At 42.3% G+C, this 23,701-nt stretch overlaps 1 protein-coding gene across 2 annotated transcripts in view; it reads left to right on the top strand.

Moving 5' to 3' along the window:
- The window catches only part of ADCY2 (adenylate cyclase 2), a gene marked incomplete at its 5' end in the record, with an annotated part of 124,135 nt that overhangs the window by 11,554 nt on the left and 88,880 nt on the right, over nucleotides 1–23,701 (top strand). Inside the window, 2 exons of one of the 2 annotated variants that reach the window (XM_081012940.1) lie at nucleotides 2,749–2,946; nucleotides 19,983–20,144. In XM_081012940.1, the coding sequence (XP_080869066.1) occupies nucleotides 2,749–2,946; nucleotides 19,983–20,144 (360 nt within the window). The remainder of the gene's footprint in view (nucleotides 1–2,748; nucleotides 2,947–19,982; nucleotides 20,145–23,701) is intronic. The other variant, XM_081012941.1, reaches the window with a different exon arrangement.

The following is a 23,701-nucleotide window of genomic DNA, read 5'->3' as shown; positions in this document are numbered from 1 at the left end:
GATCCCTGGCTTAAGAGTATTGCCCAAGTCAGGGTCTGCTTGTAATTGGAGCAAGGAAATATAAAACTGAGCCATTCTTGCCCCCAGTGCTTTGCATGACATCCTTTACTCAGGAGGTTGCAAAGCAAACTGAGGTGTCTTTCACTGGTCCCACAAGCTATCTGTGTATAAGATTCATAAACAAATAAATTAAATATGATGCAAAAGTATATGATCTCTCTTCAGTGTTTTCACCATGAAACATGAATTGCATGAAGTTTGGCTGAATTAGGCCGCTGTCATAGACACACATTCCTTGAAACACTATTAGTGGGACTTGCCCTTTCTAAGTAAGCAGCACAGACTTACAGTAATAGAGTCCTAGAATTGTAGCATTGGAAGGGATCCCAAGGGTCATCTAGTTCAACCCCCTTGCAATGCAGACATCTCAACTAAAGCATCCATGACAGATGGCCACCCTACCTCTGCTTAACTTGCCCTGTAGAGTTCTCAAGCTCTTGTGCTCTGCCATGCTTAACCTATTCTGTTATTTAAGAGAGGATGCAGGGTCTGCTAACTTCTGAAACAGTTTTTCCCAATCCAGTGCCCTCCAGCTATTGTGCCCTACACTTCCCATCATCCCAAACTAGCACGGCCATGCTGTGTGCATGCTGGCTGGCGTATGCTGACTGGTGTTGATGGGAGTTGTAGTCTACAACATCAGGAGTAGGAAAGGCTGTTCTAGAAAGTGGAAAGATTGAGGACGCTTGCTTCCTATGTGGAATCTTCATTTATTAGGTTATAAGTCTTTGTATGCAAAAATTATACTATCTGGTAAGATAATACAAATAAACAGTTACAATGCAATCCTATGTATGTCAACTCCCAGAGTATATAATTGCAGCCCTAAGCACAATGAAATAAGCATTTCGGGGGGGGGGGGGTTTAGTGCAAACAATATTTGGTGAATATTGGATGTTAAAGATCCCTACTTAGTTTGCAGAAATATGCTGTACATTAAATTAAAGTACTTTTGAAAGCAGAGGGAGCTCAAGAAAACTACCGTACTTGCCTCTAAATGAGCAAATAAATAAATAAAAATATGGAAGATTGGATGTGACTGTAAAAAGATTATTCTAGACAAAGAACTGTAGAGGAATTTGATTATTGAGAATCATTATATATTCATAAAAGACAGAGAGTTATATTAATAATTTCCTAAATGGATTATATTAATTCCACATTCAAGTGATGCTCAATGAATTTATGGATTAGTTTATCAGAAGAAGTGGTTAACCCAACTGAAACACTAAGGTTCTGGGTTCAGATGGTTTAAGAGCTGGTATTTTAAAAACCTCTGACAGAAACAGTGCAGGTAATACATATGGAAGAAATGGCTTAGATCAAAAGCAGTGCATCTCTTTCACCCCAGCAGCTTCCAAAAAACTGACTCCAGGAGGGATCAGTGGGAAATTAGTGAACCCATATGAAACTATCAAACATTGATGAGTTAGTCTGCTTTTCTGTGATTTCCTATACACAGAAAAATCTAAGGCTGTCATCACGCAGCCCCCATGGGAGGGTTTGTAGTGCCTCATCACAATCCTGGATTTGCATGAAGTCGGGGTGGGGGAGGGAGCAAAAACGAAGGCAGGTTTTAAAATGGCAGTTTTAAACAATGGCAGAGATTTGAGTGAATTTGGGGCAGAGAAGCAGGTTGTTCCGCTAAAGCTGATTTGCTGTTCTTGTGCAACAAGCACATCCCCCCCCCTTCTGCTACTTTTTGTGGTAAATCAAGCAATAATGGGAGAAAATGCCGGCAAGTGTGAGATAACAATTGCTTGATGTTGTATAACCTCTCTGCAAACAAACCAGGATGAGTGCTTAATAAATAGCTGACACAATTCGACCTTCCTGCAAAAATTTTTGGAAACAAAATCAGGATGATTGTTAAATAAAGAAGTTGTATAGAAATGGCCTGGGAGTAACATGTATTGAACATAGTTCAATTGCATGCTTCTGAGCATGCAAATACAGGATTGCACTATTACGTAGCTGTCAATCTTCCCTTTTTTTGCGGGAAATTCCCTTATTCTAGCGCTGTTTCCCACTGCTTCCCGCTGCTGTTAGATATCCTGTAGACTGTCCCCGGAACAGGTGAGGCTGCTGATCCCTTATTTTCAAATCTGAAAGTTGACAGCTATGCACTATTAGTTGCAAACTGATATGTTTTTAATTGTTCAAGCAACCAGGAAATAATTACAAGTTTTTCTATGAATTACAAAATTGCTCCTCCCTCCTCAGTGACTTAAATTGCTCTCACCAAATCAGTACACCTTGTCATTCTCCACCTCTTGATTTAATCAGAGAATAGTTTGCTCTTGAAAACTTAATTCCAGGTTTTGTAAGTCTCGCACTTAATTAGGCAATTGATATGAATTGGCAAATCTGGTGGTTCGTTGATTCATAATACAGTGGTACCTTGAGTTACAAACGCCTCAGGTTACAAATTCTTCAGGTTAAAAACACCGCTGACCTGGAAGAGTTACCTCAAGTTGAGAACTTGCCCCAGGATGAGAATGGAAATTGTGTGCCGGTGGCGCAGCGGCAGCAAGAGGCCCCATTAGTGAAAGCATGCCTCTAGTTAAGAACAATGGACCTCCGGAACGAATTAAGTTCGTAACTAGAGGTACTACTGTAAAGAAAGCAAAATGTTGGTTTCCTGTTGCATGGGTCAAGTAGTAAGCTTTCCTTTCTTCTTGTTTTCAGGAAACGGAGGACCATGTGGCCTTCTTAGTAACTGTTCCAACAGCCCTGGCAATTTTCTTCACCATATTTATCCTTGCCTGTATAGAGCCATTATTCAAGAAGTTCCTTCGTGTTTTCTCTTTGGTCGTTTGGGTGTGTCTGGTTGCCATGGGATATCTCTTCATGTGTTTTGGTGGAATAATCTGTCCATGGGACCAGGTAAGTTTTTGTATGAAATTGATTCTTGCTGGTTTTGAGAGGGCCATATTATTTTGCGAGGAATGTGAAAGAGGGGGGAAAAAAGGTCACGGATTTCAAGAATTGACACTTAAGACTCCTTGATCCAGTTGGGAAAACATCCAGTGCAAAGGCTGCAGATCTCTACTTGAAAATCCAACATTCCCAAAGAACATTTTTAGAGAACATAGATAGAAATAATTATGTATTTTAAGTAGGGCACAATCATATGGGAAAGTCTTCTGCACAAACCCTATTGAAACAAATGGGTACTGGACAAGGTCATGCCAGTCTGATGACTGCCCTTTAAAACATCCCATGTGATGTCTCTAACATTATAAAGAGCTAATTATTAGAATTTTGGTCAAGTGATAGAAGAATTCTCCTTTTGGGTCAGCAGATCAGCTAGCTGAGTCATAGAATAATCTGGAAGGGGGGCTGCTCACACCATAGTCTGCTTTGTTTTCTACATCCCTCTTTAATTTCAAATAGTATTTTAAAGCAAGGCAATGGCTAATATGCAGAAAGTCCTAAAGAGATGTAGAGTGGATGTATTTGCCTTTTTTTTCACAGGGAAATATTGTCATAAATTGATAAATCCGTTTAATTTATTCTATGGTTACCTAGAATAAACACAGCCTGTAAAGGTGTAATAGCCATAGGTCATAGTCTTCCACTGATAACTAAGCAGGTATCAAATATAATTACGCTGCACATTTTTCCTCCATGAATTTCTGAAAGATTGCAGAAGTATGGTAAAAGACAAAGACAAATATTAATGGTCAGCTGCAGCAATGCATTGATTTTCATTCGTTTCTTTTTCTGTTACTTTATTGTGTACGCAAATACACTCACAAACATACAGTGTTCCATTTGTTTCAATGGGCTTTGTTTAGAGGCATTTACTGTAACTTGTATTCTTGCACAAACGCAATTGAAATGAATGGGCAGCTGGCCTTCTGACTTTGCCTGTTAAACAGAGCAGCGCTTTCTGGGTGCTGCAGCTCAGGCTTCAGCTTCTGCAGCTTCAGTCAGTGACCTGAGGGACCCTGGACTGGAGGAGATTCTGTCCATCTCTAGATTTGGGCAAACCACCTTCAGCCCTAACACAGGCAGAGATTTGAAGCAGGGACACAACCGGATGCTTACCGTTTACATGCCTTGTTGCTACACCAGCCATTAAGAAGACGGTTACATTACGTTGACCACGGTGGAGGGAGTTGGGGATGCGTAGCCCGGAGAAGAGGAGGCTGCGAGGAGATAGGAGAGTCATCTTCAAATATCAAAAGGACCGCCAAATGGAGGGTGGAACATGCTTGTTTTCTCCTGTTCTGGAGGCCAGGACCCGAACCCATGGCTTGAAGTTACCAAAAAGGAGTTTCTGACTAAATACCAGAAAGAACTTTTTGATGGTGTGAGCTGTTTGGCAGCAAAACAGTCTCCCTTGGAAGATGGTGGACTCGCCTTCCTGGGAGGTTTTAAAGCAGAGGTTGGATGGTCATCTGCCAGGGATGTTTTAGTTGAGATCCCTGCATTGCAGAGACTGGATAGCCCTCAGGGTCAGCGCTGCAGTTCTATGACTATGTTATGCAGTGTTTTTGGATGCATTTAAATGACATTTGTAAGACGATGTGTAAAGTTTTAGGAAATCTTTATTTCAGTTGTAATTTATCTGGCTTGGTTTTTAAATTTGTAGATCTCATTGCCCTCTTCTTCATGTTATCCCTTTGTCATCACATGTTCCCCTGGTGTATGAGCACACCCTTGAGTTCCTTCTAGTCTAGTTGGTGTGAGGACAGAGTGTCCCATGTGCAGATTAGGGTCTTGCTGATGCCAGCAAGGAGGTTCAACTGCCCCAGCCTGTTTGCAGAGCTGGAGAAACCCTTCTTTGTTTTTGTTTTTTAAATTTTGTTTACATTAGTTTGTTTTTTCATTATGAAAAGCCTAAGCAAATTCATTCAGATGAGACTCTGGGAGAGTGGCAGTTTCAGGAGGCTGGGAGAGGGCTGGTCCCTTGATGCCACTCTCCTCCAGCCATGCTGGACCCACCACATGGCCGACTGGGTCGTGCCCACTTCTGCTGTATTTAGGAGGGGCTTGGGTGGGCAGAGCGCCCTCTTTGCTGGCTGGTGTGGGATTTACCACCCACCCACTCAGTGGGGGAGCAAGGCAAGTTGGTGCAAGGACCTTGCTATGGTTTACTTGGTCGCCATATTCGGGGCCAGGGAGGAATTTTGTCCTGCAAGCAAATGGGCTGGTTTTCAAGTTTTTGCCTCCGAATGAGAACCGTCACAACTCTGGCAGATAAGGCATTGGGCTGGATAATGCGGGTACCCTGTTAAAGTGGCCCGTGTGTGTGTGTGTGACTCTATCTGGGAGTCTTCTGGTTGACCAAAGCACCTGTGCGGGGTCGTGGCACCTGGTCCATGTCGGCAGTGACTCGTCAGCACAGGATTAACCCTGCTGGGTTCCTGTCAGGCAGCTTGCTGGATGCCGGATGCATGTCTGGTGCCTCAACCAAACATACTCTTACCTTTAATCACTAAAGTTGTGGCCTAATTCAACTCAGTTCCAGTCTCCTGTGTTCATTTCTTTAGTCTTCCCAGTGCTGGCCACAGACATTATGTGCCAGTGGTGGCAAATATTTTCTTTAGTGTTGAGATTTCTAAGGAGATTCAGGATTATATGGGAAATGGCACAGGTTGGAGATGGAAAGAAGCACAAGTGCTTCAACATGTGGAGGCCTGTCAGGTTGCTGAAATCAAGCTGTGATTCTCATTTAACTGTCAGAAGATTTTGCAGGCCAAGAAGATGGAATGCATTGCAAAGTATCTCTGCTTGAAGTATCGTTTTTGGAATTCAGTAGAATGTCTTAAAAGTGCCTTTTAGGCAACCATCAAGGAATTTCTTGCCAGCTGCAGGAGCGCGTTGCAGCCAGCCGGACAGCAGGAACCGCCTCCCTCATTGCTTTCCAATGACTCACTGAAATGAACAAACATTAGTGGATTAAAAATGAAATGTGTCCAGGTTTAAAGAAGGGAAGTCAAAACTGAAAGGGGCTCGTAAATGAGGGAAGGCAATCCCCCCCCCCTCAGTAAGGTGGGTCACCTGGCATTTGTCAAAGGCTAATGCAAAAACCCCCAAAGCTGAAACTAGCCAGTGATTGTACTAACTCTATCCTTAAACTTTATACATTTGAATTAAGAGGGATTAGGAAAGTCAAACATATTACCTTATGGAACTTGAGATGTCTTTCGTCTTCCAGCGAGGGTATATTTTTCTGGTTTTGTATGTGATATTATTAACAATATTTTTCTTTAATTTACATTACCTTCTCATCTACCCAAAGGGCAAGATTACAACACATCTTCTACTCTTTATACCTCTGTAAAAACTTTGAGAAAGATTAGCATGTAGCAGACTTGCCAAGACCACCCAGACTGCTGGGTCTCCCGCGTTCAAACCCAAGCCACACCATTTGAGGTGGGGTGGGTGGGGACCCAGAAAGGAATCCTTTCAGTAATGGTACCCCATTAATGCTGTTCCTTCCCTAGAGAGGCATGCCCTGCTGCGTTTTGGATGCCAGGCAAAGACCTTTTTATTCTCCCAGAACTTTTAAGTTCTGAATTTTGCTGTAAACTTCTGTCTAAATTGCTGCTCTTATTAATTGCTTTGTGATTTAAAAATTGATTGTGTGATCCCCCCCCCATACGGCTTTGATTTTATTCTGTTTTGTTGTAAATCGCCCCCTGGCAACCATCAGGCTGTATACATACACAAAATTAAGTGTTCATGCTTACATGTTCAAAATCAGTGATTCATGCTACAGCGATGGTGTGCAGAATAGCACAAAACCAAGTTACCTGGAAATAGCCTTGATATGCAGATATTCTTCATGTGTGGAAGTTTAGAATGTCAGTGAGAACATTAGGTTAGGACCCTTTCCCCTGACACTTGGGGGGTCACTTTTGTTTGGAGGGGCATTCAGTTATAAGAACCCCCATTTGATGTAGGAAATGTGGCAGCCCATACACAGATTTACCACCTCAGCAAGCATTAAGTCTGAATCATAATCCATAAGTATTATAAATCATGTATGAAATAAAACATAACATTTTTGCATTTGTACTAGTTAACATAGTTGATTGCTTCCTTAACCCTTCAGTCATGAAGCATGTGCCCTGCCTGCTTCATTCAAACCCTTTAAGACAGCAGAAGTATGAACAAATAGTGTATATATTTAATTTGACTGAATGTTAAGAGATCAGGATGGATTGTTGAAAACAGGTGTTTATATTTATACATTAAAAGGAAGGGTAGTATAGATGAGGCAGCTGACTTTTTCAGTCTCTGGCCATTGCAGAGCCTGCAAATTCAATTTGTTATAAGAATGGGATGGCTTGTCTTTGACAAGGAGAATCCACTTGGTGAAAGGTATAATCTGGCCTAAATTCAGAACAGTCCAGTGAAGAATGGCTGGATTGCAGCAGTTTTAAATTTTTGCTTTGAGGTTCAGGGCATCTTCTGATTGTGGCCATTATAGTAACCACCTTCAATTTCTCCTTCCATTGCTTTGGGCTTTGTCAAACATTCACAAATATTGCAGTGGCGTGCGCTCCACTCATCTGTTGAAAATCTGTTGTGTCTTCGTAATGTTCTGAGGTTTCAAAAATCCCATTTTAATCAACCATTTAATTAAGGGCAAGTTATGCGCACATGTCTGTTTGTTGAGTTTCCTTCCCAAGGGAAAAGTGGTCACTGCTGAACTGAGCTGGCAGATACCCACAGAAGTCTGTAGGCGGGGGGGCGGGGATGCTTTTGTGTTGTGTGCTGTTTGCTTCTGGGGCTGCTTCTCTATCTGTGTGTGTGCGTAAGAGAAACTCACATTGATCCTGCCATTTCTATCCTGTCTCTAATGTAAGTAAAATGTGACTGCATGGGAGGCTGGGTTGTAATACGTGAGATTCTAGACTGTTTTCCAGTTAGCACATTTTAGAGCTGAAGGTTGGTCCTATGCTTTTTAGTACACAAGTGGTTTCTTTTAAAGAGTCTTTGTTTTTCGCATAACCCAAAGGTGTTCTGAACGTGGAAGATAAATGAATGTTTCTCCAGCTTGAAGAACTTGACTCTGCTGGAGGTTTTCATGGGGCATTAGAGACTGATATTTTTGCAAACATGTTGGAAATTAGATGAAATGAAATATAGTGAGTTTGTACTGGCTACTCAAAGATTCAAAGGACATATTAAGGGAACTATTCTAGCTTTGAAAGGCATCTCATGGGAATTTCATTGCATTTCATAGCCCAGCATGTTTTGAAAAGATACCCGAAAGGCTATAACTCTCAAGTCTGCAGGATTTGTAGCAAACTGATATTCTACAAATGCAGCAACAGAGATAAATGTTTACAACCCATACATAACTTTTGCTCAGTCTGACAACATCTTTATGGACATAAACATCCACAAATCTCTTTTTCTCCAGTCTCTGTACATCTTGTTCTATATGATGCTATTGAGTGGAGGAAGTCTCGGGGTGATATCCGATTGTGCTGCTGCATAATTGCAAGAGCTGCTGAGCCAGTGGGAAGTGTCTGCTCACAGAGGAGGAAGGGAGATGACTTTCCCTTATTTCCCCAAATCATCCAAAACAGATTATTGGGGGGGAGGGTTGTTAAAGGAGAAAGGGGAATTGGCAAAAATCTTATCACATCCTCTTCTGTGAGCAAGGATGCCTGCTGGCCTGAGGCTGTCATGATTCATCATTCAACGGTACGAGCAGTTGTAAGTACAGTGGTACCTCAGGATGCGAACGGGATCCGTTCTGGAGCCCTGTTCGCATCCTGAAGTGAACGCAACCCGCATCTGTGCATACGCAAGTTGAGATTCGCCGCTTCCGCTCATGCACATGACGTCATTTTGTCCGTCTCCGCATGCGCGGGCAGCGAAACCCGGAAGTAATGCATTCCGTTACTTCCAGGTCGCCGCGGAGCGCAATCCGAAAGTGCTCAACCTGAAGCGTATTCAACCCGAAGTATGACTGTAGAAGGCCAGCTTCCTGCAGCTCTTCTAGTCCAACCTGACTCCTGATGTAATAGGAATCCCTTTCTGTGGATGCAAAGGGAATAGCAGCTGAGTGACTGAAGGGGAACACCTGAGGATGTTCATCGGTGTTGCTGCTGTTATGCCAAGCAAATAAGGGCCAGAAACTGCACTATATTGGGCTCAGACAGCTTGTTTAGCTATAGCTTTCCATTTTGTATTGCTGTTTAAGCAGAAGGCAACTTGGGCACATGGCTGAAGGCTGCCTTGTGTTGCTTGCAATTGTTAGTGTAACTTTTATTGCATAGCTCTTGAATTACTTTATGTCAAGCGATTTAACAATAGTAGCAATACTTTTCCAGTGGTTTTTTTTTTTTTTTAACGGAGTACACAATTGAGGCTGCTGTCCTCCAGGAGTGAGTCATCTTTTCTAGCCTGAGGGCAATTTTCTGGGGGCCACATGTGACTGATGAGATAGACCAGAGGCAAAAGGGAGCAGAGCAGCATGTGTCACTTTTGCTTTTCACTGTAAGCTGCACTCTACCTCCCACCAAAGTCAGTGGCTTCTCTGCGCATGCACACCAACGCACATCTTTCCATGGTCCATCCACTTACTGTAGTTCAAGGATCATGCCCAGCAGGTGAAATCACTCAAGGAGTGTGCGGATTATTCACTCCCATTTGCTCTTGCTGCTCTGTCTTCCCTACCCTGAAGCCTTCCACAAATCCAAATGTAGATTCTCGAGGTAGAGAACTGTATCTTCGTTGTTCCACATTAGCTGTGTGCATAGGCCATCAATTAACCAATCTCCCCTTTGGTAGGTTGCCCACCCTGAAACCTAAATCCTTCTTTAATTATTTCAGAATCTCACCTACCAACGTCCCAATCAAACTTCCTTTCCAAGCCTTCTGTGCAATGGGGATGTGAGCTAAGAATGTCAAATTCAGAAATCCATGCAGATTCTGTGATGGATATATTTGTGGCTTGCTGTCTTGGGACTCTTATTAGATGGTGTAAAGGCTTTGTTTGGGGAAGTGTTTCATGAGACAGGAAACGGCAGAGCAGGAAAGGTGGGGGGAAGGGACAAGAGCAGAGTAGTTTAAAAACTGTAGTTCTATTATTGGTTTACTCCGTCTGCTTTGTGTTATCTAAGAATCCAAATATCTCTCTCAAATAAATCTCATTTAAAGTTTCAGATAGATTGTTATAAGTCACCAGGGATTTTTCATTGAAAGACCACCTTTGGAATACAGAAGTGAAAGAGAGGCTTGCTTAGTCCATTCCAACCTGATTGTGTGGCTCTTTATAGGTGTGGTGATGGGGACATGCCATGCCAACCCACATCCCTTGGATTAGGTTGCAGAAAAAAGCTGGCAAAGTCTTGTGCTGTATTCTTGGTGTCTAAAAGGCCCATAAGACCTCCCATACTAGGGGTTGTCCAGCGCTCTACCTTCTTCTGTTTGGGAGTACAGGCAGCTCTCCATTTGCATGTGTTTGGCATGTGTGCAACCACTGATATACACACACACACACACACACACACAACATTTCATTATTCCATAACATCCTTTTACGAATTCATATCAAGCTGAAATGTGAACTCACATCCCCATAAAAATCTGTTAAAATGTATGTAAGTAGCAAATGAAAAATGTTAGTACCAGAGTCAAAACACAGTGCTGAAGGTTGTATCTTTTTGTCATCACTTTTTTTAGTGATGTAAAGAACTGTTTGTAGCTGTGATTGCTTTATGTACACTTTTCCATGTATAAGACTATGTTTTTTTTATTCAAAAATCATTTTCAAAATTAGGGGTCGTCTTATACATGGGTAGAGCAGGTGGGCAACTCTTGGCATCCCCCCTAAAAAGCTCAACAACTGCGGGTAATCCTCCCCCCAAAAAGCGCAACAACTTCAGGGAATCTCCCCCCCCCCTTTTTGTTAATTTTGAGTCCCCCAAAATAGGGGCTGTGTTGTACACAGAAAAGTATGGTAGTTCTGATCAACCTTGGAGCTGCTTGTTGTTCTTCAGCTAGACTCAGTGTCTAAGAGACGCTACTCATAGCTTGTCAATGTGCTTGGAGTTGTTCTAAAAAATGAAACATAGCTTGAAGGCTGTAGCTTGCAGCAATCGCCTTCAGTTGTTTTCAATATGAGCATAATACCTTGCTTAGGATACTGCTTTGTGCCAGAAATTGCTGCTAGGTGTCATTTTCCTCTAGGTGTTGGATTAATGCACATCCTCATTAATCTGAACAGTCCAGATAAAGTTGAAAACTGAGGAGCCAAAGCTATTGCAGTTTTTGATAGCTTTTGTGGCTGTCTTAGGAGAAGACTATGAAGCCTTCAGACCACAATAAAAGTATACGGAGAAGTGGCATTTATTGACTGCTCCTCTTTATGCTTTTGTCACATAGCCAGCACATTTTGTCATGGAACCATTTTAATCTAAGCTGCTTGGAAAAATTAGTGAAGAAATAATGAAGTGGCAGGTCAAAATTTTCATTACTGCTTTTTGCTGTGACTTCTGTGCCAGGTATGGAAATCATGGTTCCAGAAGCTCAGGTCAACCCTTTTGCATAGCTAACATTAATTTTCCATAAATCTTTTTTAGGAAAAGATCTCAAGGTGGCCAGTGTGAGAGCAGCGGGGATAACCTTGAAGCAACAGGGTAACAGTGGAGTCTCACAGTCCAGAGTTGGAAGCAATTGGCTCAAGAATGAAAGTTCTGGAGCCAGTTGTCAACTGAGCCCGATGAGGCAAGCTTTTTAGGGCTAAGAGAGCTCCCTTGATAATGGACGAGGGAAAGTGTTTCCAAATCTGAAGGCAGGCAGCGAGAGAGGTCAAATTGCAGTCAGTGTCATTTGCACATGCGTTCCTTTCATAATTCCATTTGCCTCCTGTTTTCATATCAATGGGATTTTTGCTTTAAAAATTGAAACAAAAATAATAAATATTTAAATATTACATATTTTCTTATTCTAATTCCTAAATTGTCCTAAATGTACGCATTCCTGTGTAGCTTGGTGCAAGCTTTGAGCTGAGAATTACATTGCAGTATTTTGCAAAACTCCACAATCTGTAGGATATCTGTGTTCTAGTCTGCACATTAGTCTGGGAGGTGTGTGGGTCAGGTCTGTTCATTGTGGAGGTTCTGAATTCTGCAAGCATCCCAATAAGAAGGTTGAAATATCAAAACCAGCAATGTGGGTTAGGACAAGGCAAAGCAGACAAACCAAGGAGCAGGCACAGGTCTTGCTGGCACAGTGGATCAGTCCTATTGCTCTCCATCCTGATTTAACCTGGTCTTCAGATTGTTATGCAACAGCAGGCTCTGGAGGTGGTGGAAGTGAGAGGGGGCTGGTTCCTCATGGCCACTTCACCACAGCGACAATGGCTTGCTTATTTATTTATTTATTTATTTATTTAATGCTTTATTTTATGTAACAAAATTAACAAAACATTCCAACAATGGGAAGGAAGGAAGGAAGGAAAAAGAAAAACAATTATTATTTAATTTATATAACACCAAAATGCCTAATAAGTTTTTTACAAGTAGAAAATTAATTATCAAGTGTCCACATGCAATAAAAATACGCCATAAAGAAAGCCTGCCAGATGTCAAAAAGAACAACAACTACCAGACTTTTAGGAGACATCTGAAGGCAGCCCTGTTTAGGGAAGCTTTTAATGTTTGATGCATTACTGTATTTTAATATTTTGTTGAAAGCCGCCCAGAGTGGCTGGGGAAGCCCAGCCAGATGGGCGGGGTATAAATACATTATTATTATTATTACATTCAACCTCCAAGGTACAACTGTATACTGAAAGAAATTCCACTGAGGATACTCCGTAAAACAAAAGACTACTCCTTTATAACAAATAAAATTAAGCAGAAAAGATTGGACATACTGGAAGGAGTGATTTTACCTTTAATTAGAAAGATTTTGACTTGATTTGGTACAAAAAAACAAGAGACTATGGAAAAATTCAAGCAAATGGATGAGACTGAAGAAACAGAATGGGGAGCTGGGGATAGGTTAACATTCAACAGAAGCCAGAACTTTTCCTATTAGGAATAAAGGATATACAGTTAGAAAAGAACCATAGAACATTATTTCAGTATATCATCACATTGGATTTTATATGCACAAAGATGGAAAGATACATTATCTGCCTTGGAGGAATGGTGGCTAAAGTTAATGGATTTGGCTGAGATGACAAAGTGAATGTGTTTAAGTAGTGAAAAATCATTGTTGATATTTATAGAAGATTGGAAACCCCTTATAGACTTTTTGCATGAAAAAGAAAATGAACTTGTGATATCTGGATTTCAGCATTGAAGAAAATATTGGTTTTTACAAAAAGTGGAGTAGTGTTACCTTGCAGAGTGGGACAATGTTGGGTGGCAGAGAACAGAGCAATCCGTGCCATGTGGCCTGTCTTGTGCCCCCTAAGCTATCTGTTGTTCTCAAATGCAGTGGAGGATGCTGTCACATTGCCAGTGTTGCAGTAAGAGTCAGCTACCCATCTTGTCCTTTGCCTCAGGCAGCAAAATGTCTTGGGCTGGCCCTGAGCAGGGTGTGACTGCAACTTTTTTATGTAATGGCAAAGCAACCTTTGCTTACTCTCACTGCCTCCCTGCCTTTGGAGGAGCAAAGGGCTTGAAGTGTTCATGAGATCTGGGAGGGTTTCCTTAAATTATTATTTAAACAGAAGCAGTAGCATAATACCTTTTTTTTAGTGGTATTATTTTTTAGTGCTATGAATTTCCCAGAACTCTCCTTTAACTGGATGTTTAACAACAACAAAAAAGACAGCAGGTTAGAGGGTATTGTTTGGGACTAAGAAAAGCCAAGCTGCAGTAAGTAATAGTCTTTAAAATGGGATGGAAGAGGTATTATTCAGACAGTGCAATCCTATGCACTTATACTTGGAATTTCAGTAGGACCTACTCCCAGTTAAGTGTGCATAGGGTTTTAGCCTTAATTAGGTTAGGTGAGCAGTAGCAAACATGGGGCGCTGCAAATTTAATAAATAAAATGTACCCCTTTTAAATGTGTTTGTGGGAGGAGGGAGTTAATTTTATTTTGTTGTTTATGTATTTTGTGTTTTTATAATGTGTTTCTATCTACGGATGGAGGGTGGCATATAAATTTAATGAACAAATAATATTTTGGACTATAACCCCTATCAGTCCCTGCCAGTTGGGCCAGTGGTCAGGGGTGAGGGGACCTGCAGTTCAAAACATAGGGAGGCCCCCACTTTGGCTATTTGCCAGGTTAGGGCTGAAGGTTATGGGATAAAAATATATTGGGTGGTAGCTAGGCATGCTGCACTGAAGAAACAAAGGTGGCGCTTTATTTAGTAGCTCTACATTTCATGCAGACATCAATGAGAGCTAGTACTTCTGATTCTATTCGTGTTTACTCCACATTGAGTTCCCGTAAGAAGGCAGTGGCCCAGTAGTTCACAGAGAGCTTCAAAGCAGACCAGTTAATCTTTCCACACCAAGATGTTCTACCTGTTTCTGTGTAGCATATGAAACCAAATACATTCCTATTTCATGTGCTATTTTTGGCAGTGGCAGTACCCTGCTGCCTGGGAGAAGGGGGGAAGCAGTTGTTGTTTTGCTGGTGCTGAAAGCTGGCCCTTTTGAAGAAGGAAATCAGGTACATCTCATAATTTTTGTTTTAAAACCCAGATCTCTAACATCTGCCTAATCATTTGGGTTAATCTGACTCGCTGATGTAAAGAGCAGGCAAGTGCTTGTGTCAGTTGGGCAACAGCACCAGTGAAATAACATTTCTGTAAAATATCTTGGTCCAGGCTGCTTTTCTTTACTGTCTGCTTGATGTGTTGAAAACAGTTTAAATTTCAGAATTAAGTTATCTCAGTCTCTGAGCAACAGACAACACAATATTTTATGGCCAAAACTGTCAGTGAGAAGGGAAAGACACTTTAAAATAAATAAATTAGAGATGTACTGTATTACAGGGTCATTTTCCATCTCTTCTCATCCTCTTTTGCAATCCACTTCTTTCCACCTTAAAATATTTTGTTGTCAGTTGATATCACTTTGGGAGACCTGTAGTTTACAAACACTCCTGCATCCTTATCTTACCCTTCTAAAGCCTCTGAAAATCTTGAATAGGGAAAAGCCGCATTTGAGGGCGGGGACTAACCTGCCTCAAATGATGCAAGCAAAAATATGAAATATGAATTCAGTTGTTATTTAAGCAAGTAATGGTACAAGTTCAGCAGCAGACACAGGGCTCAGGAGTCATGGTTCAGGTATTCCAGAGCAGAGCGAGAAGTTAAGAACAGGATGGAAATGACATAGATCTCCCAACAAGTTTCCACATCCTGTCCAACAAGCTTTTATATATGAGGTGGGGTGCACTAGCTCAGAAGACTTGCTCACCTTGCAGGAATGTTGAGATGGTGCGTGTGCATGCACGCACAAACACACATTCAGTCGGGATAGGTGGGTCTGCTCCATTCTGCGAAGGCAGTGCCCTGTTCTGGTGACAGGACTGCACTCTCCAGTTCTGGCTTCTGTTTGGTTGCCGCCGCCTCCTCCTTTTCCGCCTCCCACTTCTGCTTCCACAAACCCTCCTTAGGCTACACTGAGGCTTTGCACTCCACAGGAAGGCTGCTGGGGGGGGGGGGGAGTGCCGGCATCCCTGCACCTCCTTCTGAAGCAGCTGGCCTTGAGTCGGGGGGGGGGGGAGATCCCTCCTCCTCCTGCATCAGAACCTGCCTCTCCAAGCACAATCCTGACAGCACTGTAAGGCTGGTGATAGGAGCACGGAGAGAGCTGGGGGGGGGGATGAGGAGCTTCCTGCCATTTCTGCCCATTATTTCTGCTCATACTTGCCCCAAAGTTCTTCACTTGGAGACTCCAAATAGGTCTACTGAATGGCAAAGGCACATTTGGTACCCTATGTGGGGGATGGCTTGGGTGCTGGTGGTTTGGAGTGGATAGGGAAAGAGTTAGGTACACACACACACACACACATGCCAAACACATAGCTGTGCACCACTTCTAAATCCCGTTTCCTAGACTGCCTTCATTTAATCTGTTTGCAGGTGTATATGTATGTGTATATATGTGACATGTAATTATATCCTTTAGTGAAGTCTTGTACGCTGCACAATCTCTTGGAAAGCCACAGCATTGTTCTGATGTCTGTTTGCAGAGCTGAAATTAATTGGTGTCGAAATATTATCCGGAGAATTGGTGAATACTCCCTGGTGAATAATCAGTTGGACAGCCAATAGCATTTTCCTGTTCCTGTTTTCTCCATGGGCTCTTCCAGCCATACCTTTTATAGTTCTATTTGTCCTGTTCATTTATAGAATTCACAGGAGTGGCAGTCATTTGTATTGCTGTTCTGGTTGATTTCTCTTATCATCCCTTTGTTGCAGCTACCATACACTTATTTGGAGGCCATGCGGCTTGATTTTCAAACTGTCTCCCATAGCTTTTAAAAAATTGTAAAATGCGGTATGATGCTTGCTATTGGGACAAAAATCACCATCATATTTGTCTGTAGCCCTGAAACGCATCTAGCTTTTAACCTTTTGGATTTGGATCAAACCTGGTCAGCCATCCATTTGTATCCAAATGTGGCCAGCTGCTCTGCAACCTATCTAAAAACAGAAGCAACAAGAAGAGGAGTTCTAGCTATAAATCTTTCTGCTGTTCCCATTTCCATTAGCAGCAAAAGCAGCTGCCAAACCTCCTCAGTTCTACAATAAGATCCTTTTTGTAAGCAGACTGCCTGTCCGGATCTTAGATTTGCCTTTATTACACACCAGGGGCCTCTATTGGAATTACAGGCAGTCCCAATTTCTTGCTTACTCCCCTGAACCTTCACTCTGAAAGAACGTACAGAGCCACTTTGCTGAGCACTCCTCCTCCCATAATGTATTGTTCTAGCAGGTTTGAAAATAAAAATATTTACTATGTATTTAAAATTCTAAACACATTTACAGCAGTCAGCATTTTAATAAATGAACAAAAGGCAAACAAGACTTCAATAAAGCAAGCTATACATTTGCAGACAAAAGCCAGACAAGTGTACACTTTCCCTCATGGGCTTATGAATTGTCATTTGGCTGGTCTTCTATGCCATAAGGAGGCAGTGCCACATCCTAAGGAACAATCCCATTATCAGCTAATGTTAGTTAGTTAGGCTCTTAGTTTCACCCATGTTACACAGCCCCACTCATGAGGTGACCTATTATTGCCAGTTGGAGCAATAATAGGGAAGTAGCACCGGCCCACAATCTGTATTGTATGCTGGAACCCCATTTAGGCAGGTCTGTCCTTGGTCTGTGTAATAGAAGAATGCACTTAGCAAATACATTTTTTTCCAGGAGACAGCAGCTGTGCAGTTTTATTACTAACCATCAAGGTGAGACTACTGGCACCTCGAAATTACCAACCAAAAGAAAGTGGATAAAATAAGTTTTATTGAAACACCTATCAAAAGAAAGGGGGAAATGAAGGGGGAAACCATGAAGGTGGGAGAAATGGAATATCATTTTTTCAGGGTATCAGTATGACCAAGACACACGGTGTGTGTGTGTGTGTGTGTGTGTGTGAGAGAGAGAGAGAGAGAGAGAGATTGCACGACTACAACTCAATTTGCAACTATACGGTAGTCCTCTAACTTCAGAGTGGAGTGCAGCAGCAGACAGGGCTCTGTGGTGAAGCACATGCCAAGGCCTGTCTTGTCCACAGTGACTTTCCAAAGGCCAAACTTCAGTGCAACTTAACCATATCACTTGAGCACAGAGAACCACCACACAGCAAAAGCAGCTTGATTCACAGCAGATACTAATTCCCTCATCATCATTTTCTGTCCCTGGAGATGTGGCCAAGGGATTTTAGCAATCTTGAAGAGAGTAGCTCTGGAAATTCTAAAATGGAAAATCCAGTGGGCATCATCCCAAACATTTAGAACAGCATTCTCCCTCTAACAGTGATTGTTGGTTTCAACTCAACATGTTCTGGGGGACTGTTTCACTTATAAAGAGAGTAAGAGTGGGTCCAAAGTGGTAATAATTAAATGGCTGGCAGTTCTCTAATCCTCCTCAAGTTCATGCACTGGTTTCTACTCAGGCTAAAGAATATGCTGGCATCTCCTCTGATGGCTCCTTCTCAGTTTGGAGAAGAAGACCTTAACATTGCCTAATCATCAAGCCAGTAAGTCAAGGGAGATAGGATACTACACCAGCCTGCCAGGCTATATGCCTGCTGAATTCAGATGGTGCCTCAATGTGCTCAAACGGATTTGCAAGTGGAGATGCTGGAGCAAAGAATTCTAGAGAGCAAGGTTTGCCATGGGAAATAAACTGTCCTATATCCCGACCAATGAAAGGGAGTGATCAGGCTGCTTCACGTGGCTGGTGTTGGTGCAGGGAGACGGCTCTTCTAGTTTGAGAGGGCCTAGGCCAGTAGAATGCAAACATGTACACTCTTCTCTGGAACGGAGTCCTGTTGAACCCAATGGGGTGATTTTTCTGATCATACATATATCAAATTGCACTGTAAAACACTTGAGCTTGTGGTGAGAGCTTTGCTCCATACCCGTATTACAAGCTGGACACTGATAACCAGAAACTCTAGGCTAAATTTAGAATTTTAATCATTAGAATTTGCACAGCCTTCTAATATAACACGGTCTGAGACAGATGGAAATAGAAATCCTATGTATTTCTGTCCAGTGCTGTTTGTGAATCACCTTTAATTCTGCAGAATGTGTTAACTCTGAATAAGTATGCCGCCTGGATAATTATAGGCCATTGGCGATGTGCAAAGTGTCATTTCCTTACTCCTTCCCCCAATGGTGTGAGGGGGCAGCATTCCAATAAACGTGTTTTTGTTTTGTTTTTCATTCTGGAACAGAAGGATGGAGTAAATATTCTACATTCTCTTTAAGACTTGACGTGGTATTAGAGAAAGTTCACATATGAAATCCCATTTTCATTAACAAATCTCCCCAAATGAGGCTGAATGCTGGGGATGAAAAGTACGGTAATTCTAGCACACAGTGGCATTTCTTATTGAAAAGTATAATGTTCCCCATATCTCATATCCACATTTTTGGGTGGCTATTCAATATTTGAAGAGAATATTGTCTTTCTTGCTGCATATTTCTTGCTTGTCAAATATTTGAGACATCAAAGCTAAATCTTCTAAACTTACAGTGACTAATTCCAGCTTTGCAAACTGGTTGCTGACGTTTTAATTTATATGTATATGATTATGGGTGCATCGTACAACATTCTAAATATCACATACTTCTTCAACATTGTACATCCCTTTAAAACTAAAAGTAGAATGTGGGCTATTGGTGAACCACTGGAAAATTTGTGATGGACCACAAGCAGATTGGTTGCTGGGAGTTTTGCAATGAAAGTCGGACTCTGTTGACCATTGTTTGATTCAGCAAGGGATTGCTTATAGTCTTAAGTAGCAGGACCACTTACCACAGAGCCTCTTGTTCACACAGATTAGTTATTATGGCTCAACTGCAAAGAAATCCTGAATAAATTTGTAAACTTAAAGCACATCAGCAGACTATGCAGACTGCAGTAAAAACAAATCCCCAAACACATGTAAGCCAGAAAACCTGGTAAACATACCCCTGTTTTAAAACCTGTTCCTGAATTTATGCATAACAAGATTTTTGATGCTGAGCAGTGCAGCTAGTTCTGTGTGGCTGAGAGGGCTTATGGGTCTTGAACCATACCCTATAGCAATTTGCTTTTGAAACAAACAGGACTTTTAAAAAAAGCTGGTGGTGATAAGGCTGTGTAAGTTTATCTGTTGATCACATTAAAAAATCCTTTTAAGAAATCCTGTGCATACTTAAAATAGCCCTTTTGTAATTTTAGATAACATGTACTTGAAATATTTTTAGAATTACTTTTGACAAGTATTGTCTTTGTCTTTTCTGCACAGGTGTCATTTTTCTTATTCATCATTTTTGTGGTCTATACCATGTTGCCCTTCAACATGCAGGATGCTATAATCGCCAGCGTTTTCACCTCTGCATCACATACCATTGTGCTAAGTATCTGCCTGTCATCAACAGACATAATCAAGGAACACTTGGTTTGGCAGGTATGTTTCCAGTGATGTGGGTCATTATGTGCTGTGAATGACTTGATGATCATCCTTACCATCAAGCATAAGTGGTCTGTGATTAGAAGCATAATTACCTCCTTGCACTGTACATTGCTTACTTACCTATTTTTCATTGGGACAGTCAGCTCCTAAACTCTGTAGAAGCTCTTTGTATGCCCTGGGATTGCCATTTGCATGCAAGGAGATGCTGCACTGGGGCAATTGCAGTTTAATATTTCCAACTTTAAAAGGATGCAGAATGCTTAAGAATATTACATAGATGGGCCTGTGCACATTTCATAGCATTTATGTCATGCAAAACTTCTCATGGTTACCAAGGATAATATACGATCCTTTAAAAAGCACACAGATCAAGGCTTGCTACTTACGATGATACATTCCACAACACAGAGGCAAACTGGGCCTCTAGTGACAAAGCTGGATCAAAGAGAACCCCTAAGCTATGGTCCTATTGATTTAGAGAGTGTCTGGTCCTTCTTAGAACTACTTGAATACCAGTTCCCCGAATGTGGGAACTCTGCATCCATAGCACATCCATTGTTAGCTGTCTGCTTCAGTTTATTGGTCCTTGTCTAGCCCATTTACTGAATCCAGGTTTTGACTCAGCATTTCCACAGTCTCATCTGAGTTAGTTTTATGACTTCTACTCTAAAGGCAAATAATGCACACTATCAAGCACCATATGGATGTTGCTTTGACAGTCAGGTTCTCCCCTGATAATAGTAATAATAATAATAATAATAATAATAATAATAATAATAATAATTTTATATACCACTAAGTTGACTGGGTTGCTCCAGCCATTCTGGGTGGCTTCCAACAAATTAAAACATCAAACACAGTAAAACATTAAGCATTAAAAACTTCTCTGTACCTCCAGATGTCTTCTAAAAGGCATAGTTTATTTCCTTGACACCTGACGGGAGGGCATTCCACAGGGTGGGCACCACTACTGAGAAGACCCTTTGCCTGGTTTCTGTAGCCTCACTTCTCTCAGTGCCAGAAGGCCCTTGGCACCAGATCTCAGTGTCTGGGCTGGACGACAAAGAAGATGCTTCTTCAGGTATACAGGGATCAGAAACATACTGGGAGCCAGTGTTGACTTTTTAGAACTGGTGTTATATGGTCCCTGTGGCCACTCCCAGTCATCAATCTGGCAGCCGCATTCTGGATTATTTGTAGGTTCTGAGTTACCTTCAAAGGTATCCCCAAATGGAGTGCATTGCAGTAGCCCAAGTGGGAGATAACCAGAGCATGTACCACTCTGACAAGACAGTGGCGGAGGCAGGGAGGGTCTCAGCTGGCATACCAGATGGAGCTGACCTGGACCAGACAGCTGCCCTGGACACAGAATTGACCTGTGCCTCCACGGACAGCTGTGAGTCCAAAGTGACTCCTAGGCTGTGCACCTGGTCCTTTATGGGCATATTTACCTCACTCAGGACCAGGGAATTCCCCACACCATCCCATTCCCTGTCCCCAGAAACAGTATGGAATTCAACCTTAGTCTGTTGACCACCATCCACCCCCACAACCACCTCCAGACACCCACACAGGATGTTCACCTCCTTCACTAATTCCGATTTAAAAGAGAGGTAGAGCTGGGTATCATCCAAATATTGGTGAACACCTGGCCCACTGGGATGATCTCTCTCAATGGTTTCATATTGATGTTTAAAAGCAAGGGGGAGAGGATGGAGCCCTGAGGCAGCCCACAAGTGAGAGCCCAGGGGTCTGACCACTCATCCCTTACCACTACTTTCTGGACACAATCCCTTACCACTGCTTTCTGGAGGAAGGAGTGCAACCACTGTATAACAGTGCCCCCAGCTCCCAGCACGTCTAGTTGGTCCAGGAGGATACAATGGGTGACAGTACTGAAAGCTGCTGAGAGATCCAGCACAGTCAGAAAACAGCTTTCACTTCTGTCCCTAGCCTGCCAGAGATCATCAACTAGTGTGACCAAGGCAGTTTCAGTCCCATTATGAGGCCTCAAACCCAACTGGAAGGGGTCCAAATAGTTTGCATCCTGCAGGTGTGTCTGGTGTTGTTCCATGACCTTCTCAATCACCTTGCCCAGGAATGGAAGATTTGAGACGGAGCGATAATTGGCCATAGTAGCTGGGTCCAAAGATGGTTTTTTAAAGAAGTGGTTTGATAGCTGTTTATATACCTGAGGAGCGGACCTGAGTGAAGCCTGCAAGTTCAGTCAGCTCCACCGCTCGAGGGATGCCTGCCCCTAAGCCTTCCTGCCATTGGCCAGTTTGGTAGGCAGACTAGATTCAAGCCGAGCGAGCTGTTCTAGCTGTCCAATGGCTAGAGATTCCCTGGCAGAGGCAGCCATGTCTGGGATGCATTGGGGAAGTGTCACCTGCTGCAGCGCTGCCACATCTCGAAAGATGTGAGCAGAGCTGTGGCTTGCCCAGATGACAGCTTTTTCCACAGTTGACTTTTCGTCATCATTTTTTTTTCAACTGCAGCACAAAAGCAAAAGTGAGGAAGGAAGGACTGCCCACAATATCATCAGAGAGTGTGGAGTTTTTGCTCTTTAATTCCATGTCAAAAGTTTGCTTCTTGGGCCATCAGCAGTCAGCACGGAGCTTGTGCCAATCTCTGTGTGGACATGCTGAAATGGCATCTCTGCCACTTGAGAAACTTTGTCGGGAAGAATCTGTGCTGCCTACTAAGCACAGTACTTTTCTAAATTGCTGGGATCATATTCATTTCATTTAATTTTTGAAATGTATACATGCTACTAACCACATGACCCCCAACAAGTGAGTACATGAGTAGCTTACTGCATGTCAAACAGACAGCCAAGGCTGAATCAGTAGCTTCCTCCAATACATAGGTGATGAAACTATGAGACAATGATGATGACAACGATTAATTGAATTTCTTAGCAGCTTTTTATGCCCAGGTCCCAGAGCAGGCTAAAATTTAGAAATATAATATTAGAGCAAATTACAATGAAGAGAATAGGGTTGGTGGCATAGGTCAGGGTCAAGAGGTCTTCCTTTGCATACATTGGAGCTTTTAAAAGAAATGGCGCAGGGTTGCATTTCACAGCCTTTCAGGCCCTATTGAATGCCGTTGTTCCTCTGCCTTACAATCTGCCAGCTAAAGATAACACTTCTCACAGCCAGTCCATGAATGCTGATGGCACAATAAATCTTGGAGTCTTTAAGGTGTCACAAGGTTCATGGTTGTAATTGGGAACCAGTGCAGCTATTTCAGGACAGGTGTAGAACTGGATGGCATTTCCTGTGACATTTCTCACTACAAAGGGCACACAAGAGAATGACCCAAGCCGGGGCAAAGCACAGCCTCGGAAATGAACCTCTAAAGCTATGAGTTCATAACATCTTTCCTCACTTGCCCAAGGCTTTAAAAACTTCCCTGCCTTGTGGTTTTATTCCCTGCCAGCAACCAGGCAAGCAGCTCTTTACAAGTCTGCACAAAATCACATTGGTATTTGTCAATGAATTTCAATCTAATCAAGACCCTCCCCCAAAAAGAATTAATTAAAAGCA

The sequence above is a fragment of the Podarcis pityusensis genome (genome assembly GCF_964106645.2).
Source record: "Podarcis pityusensis genome assembly, chromosome: 7".
NCBI lineage: Eukaryota > Metazoa > Chordata > Lepidosauria > Squamata > Lacertidae > Podarcis > Podarcis pityusensis.
This window is presented reverse-complemented; position numbering and strand designations above follow the sequence as displayed.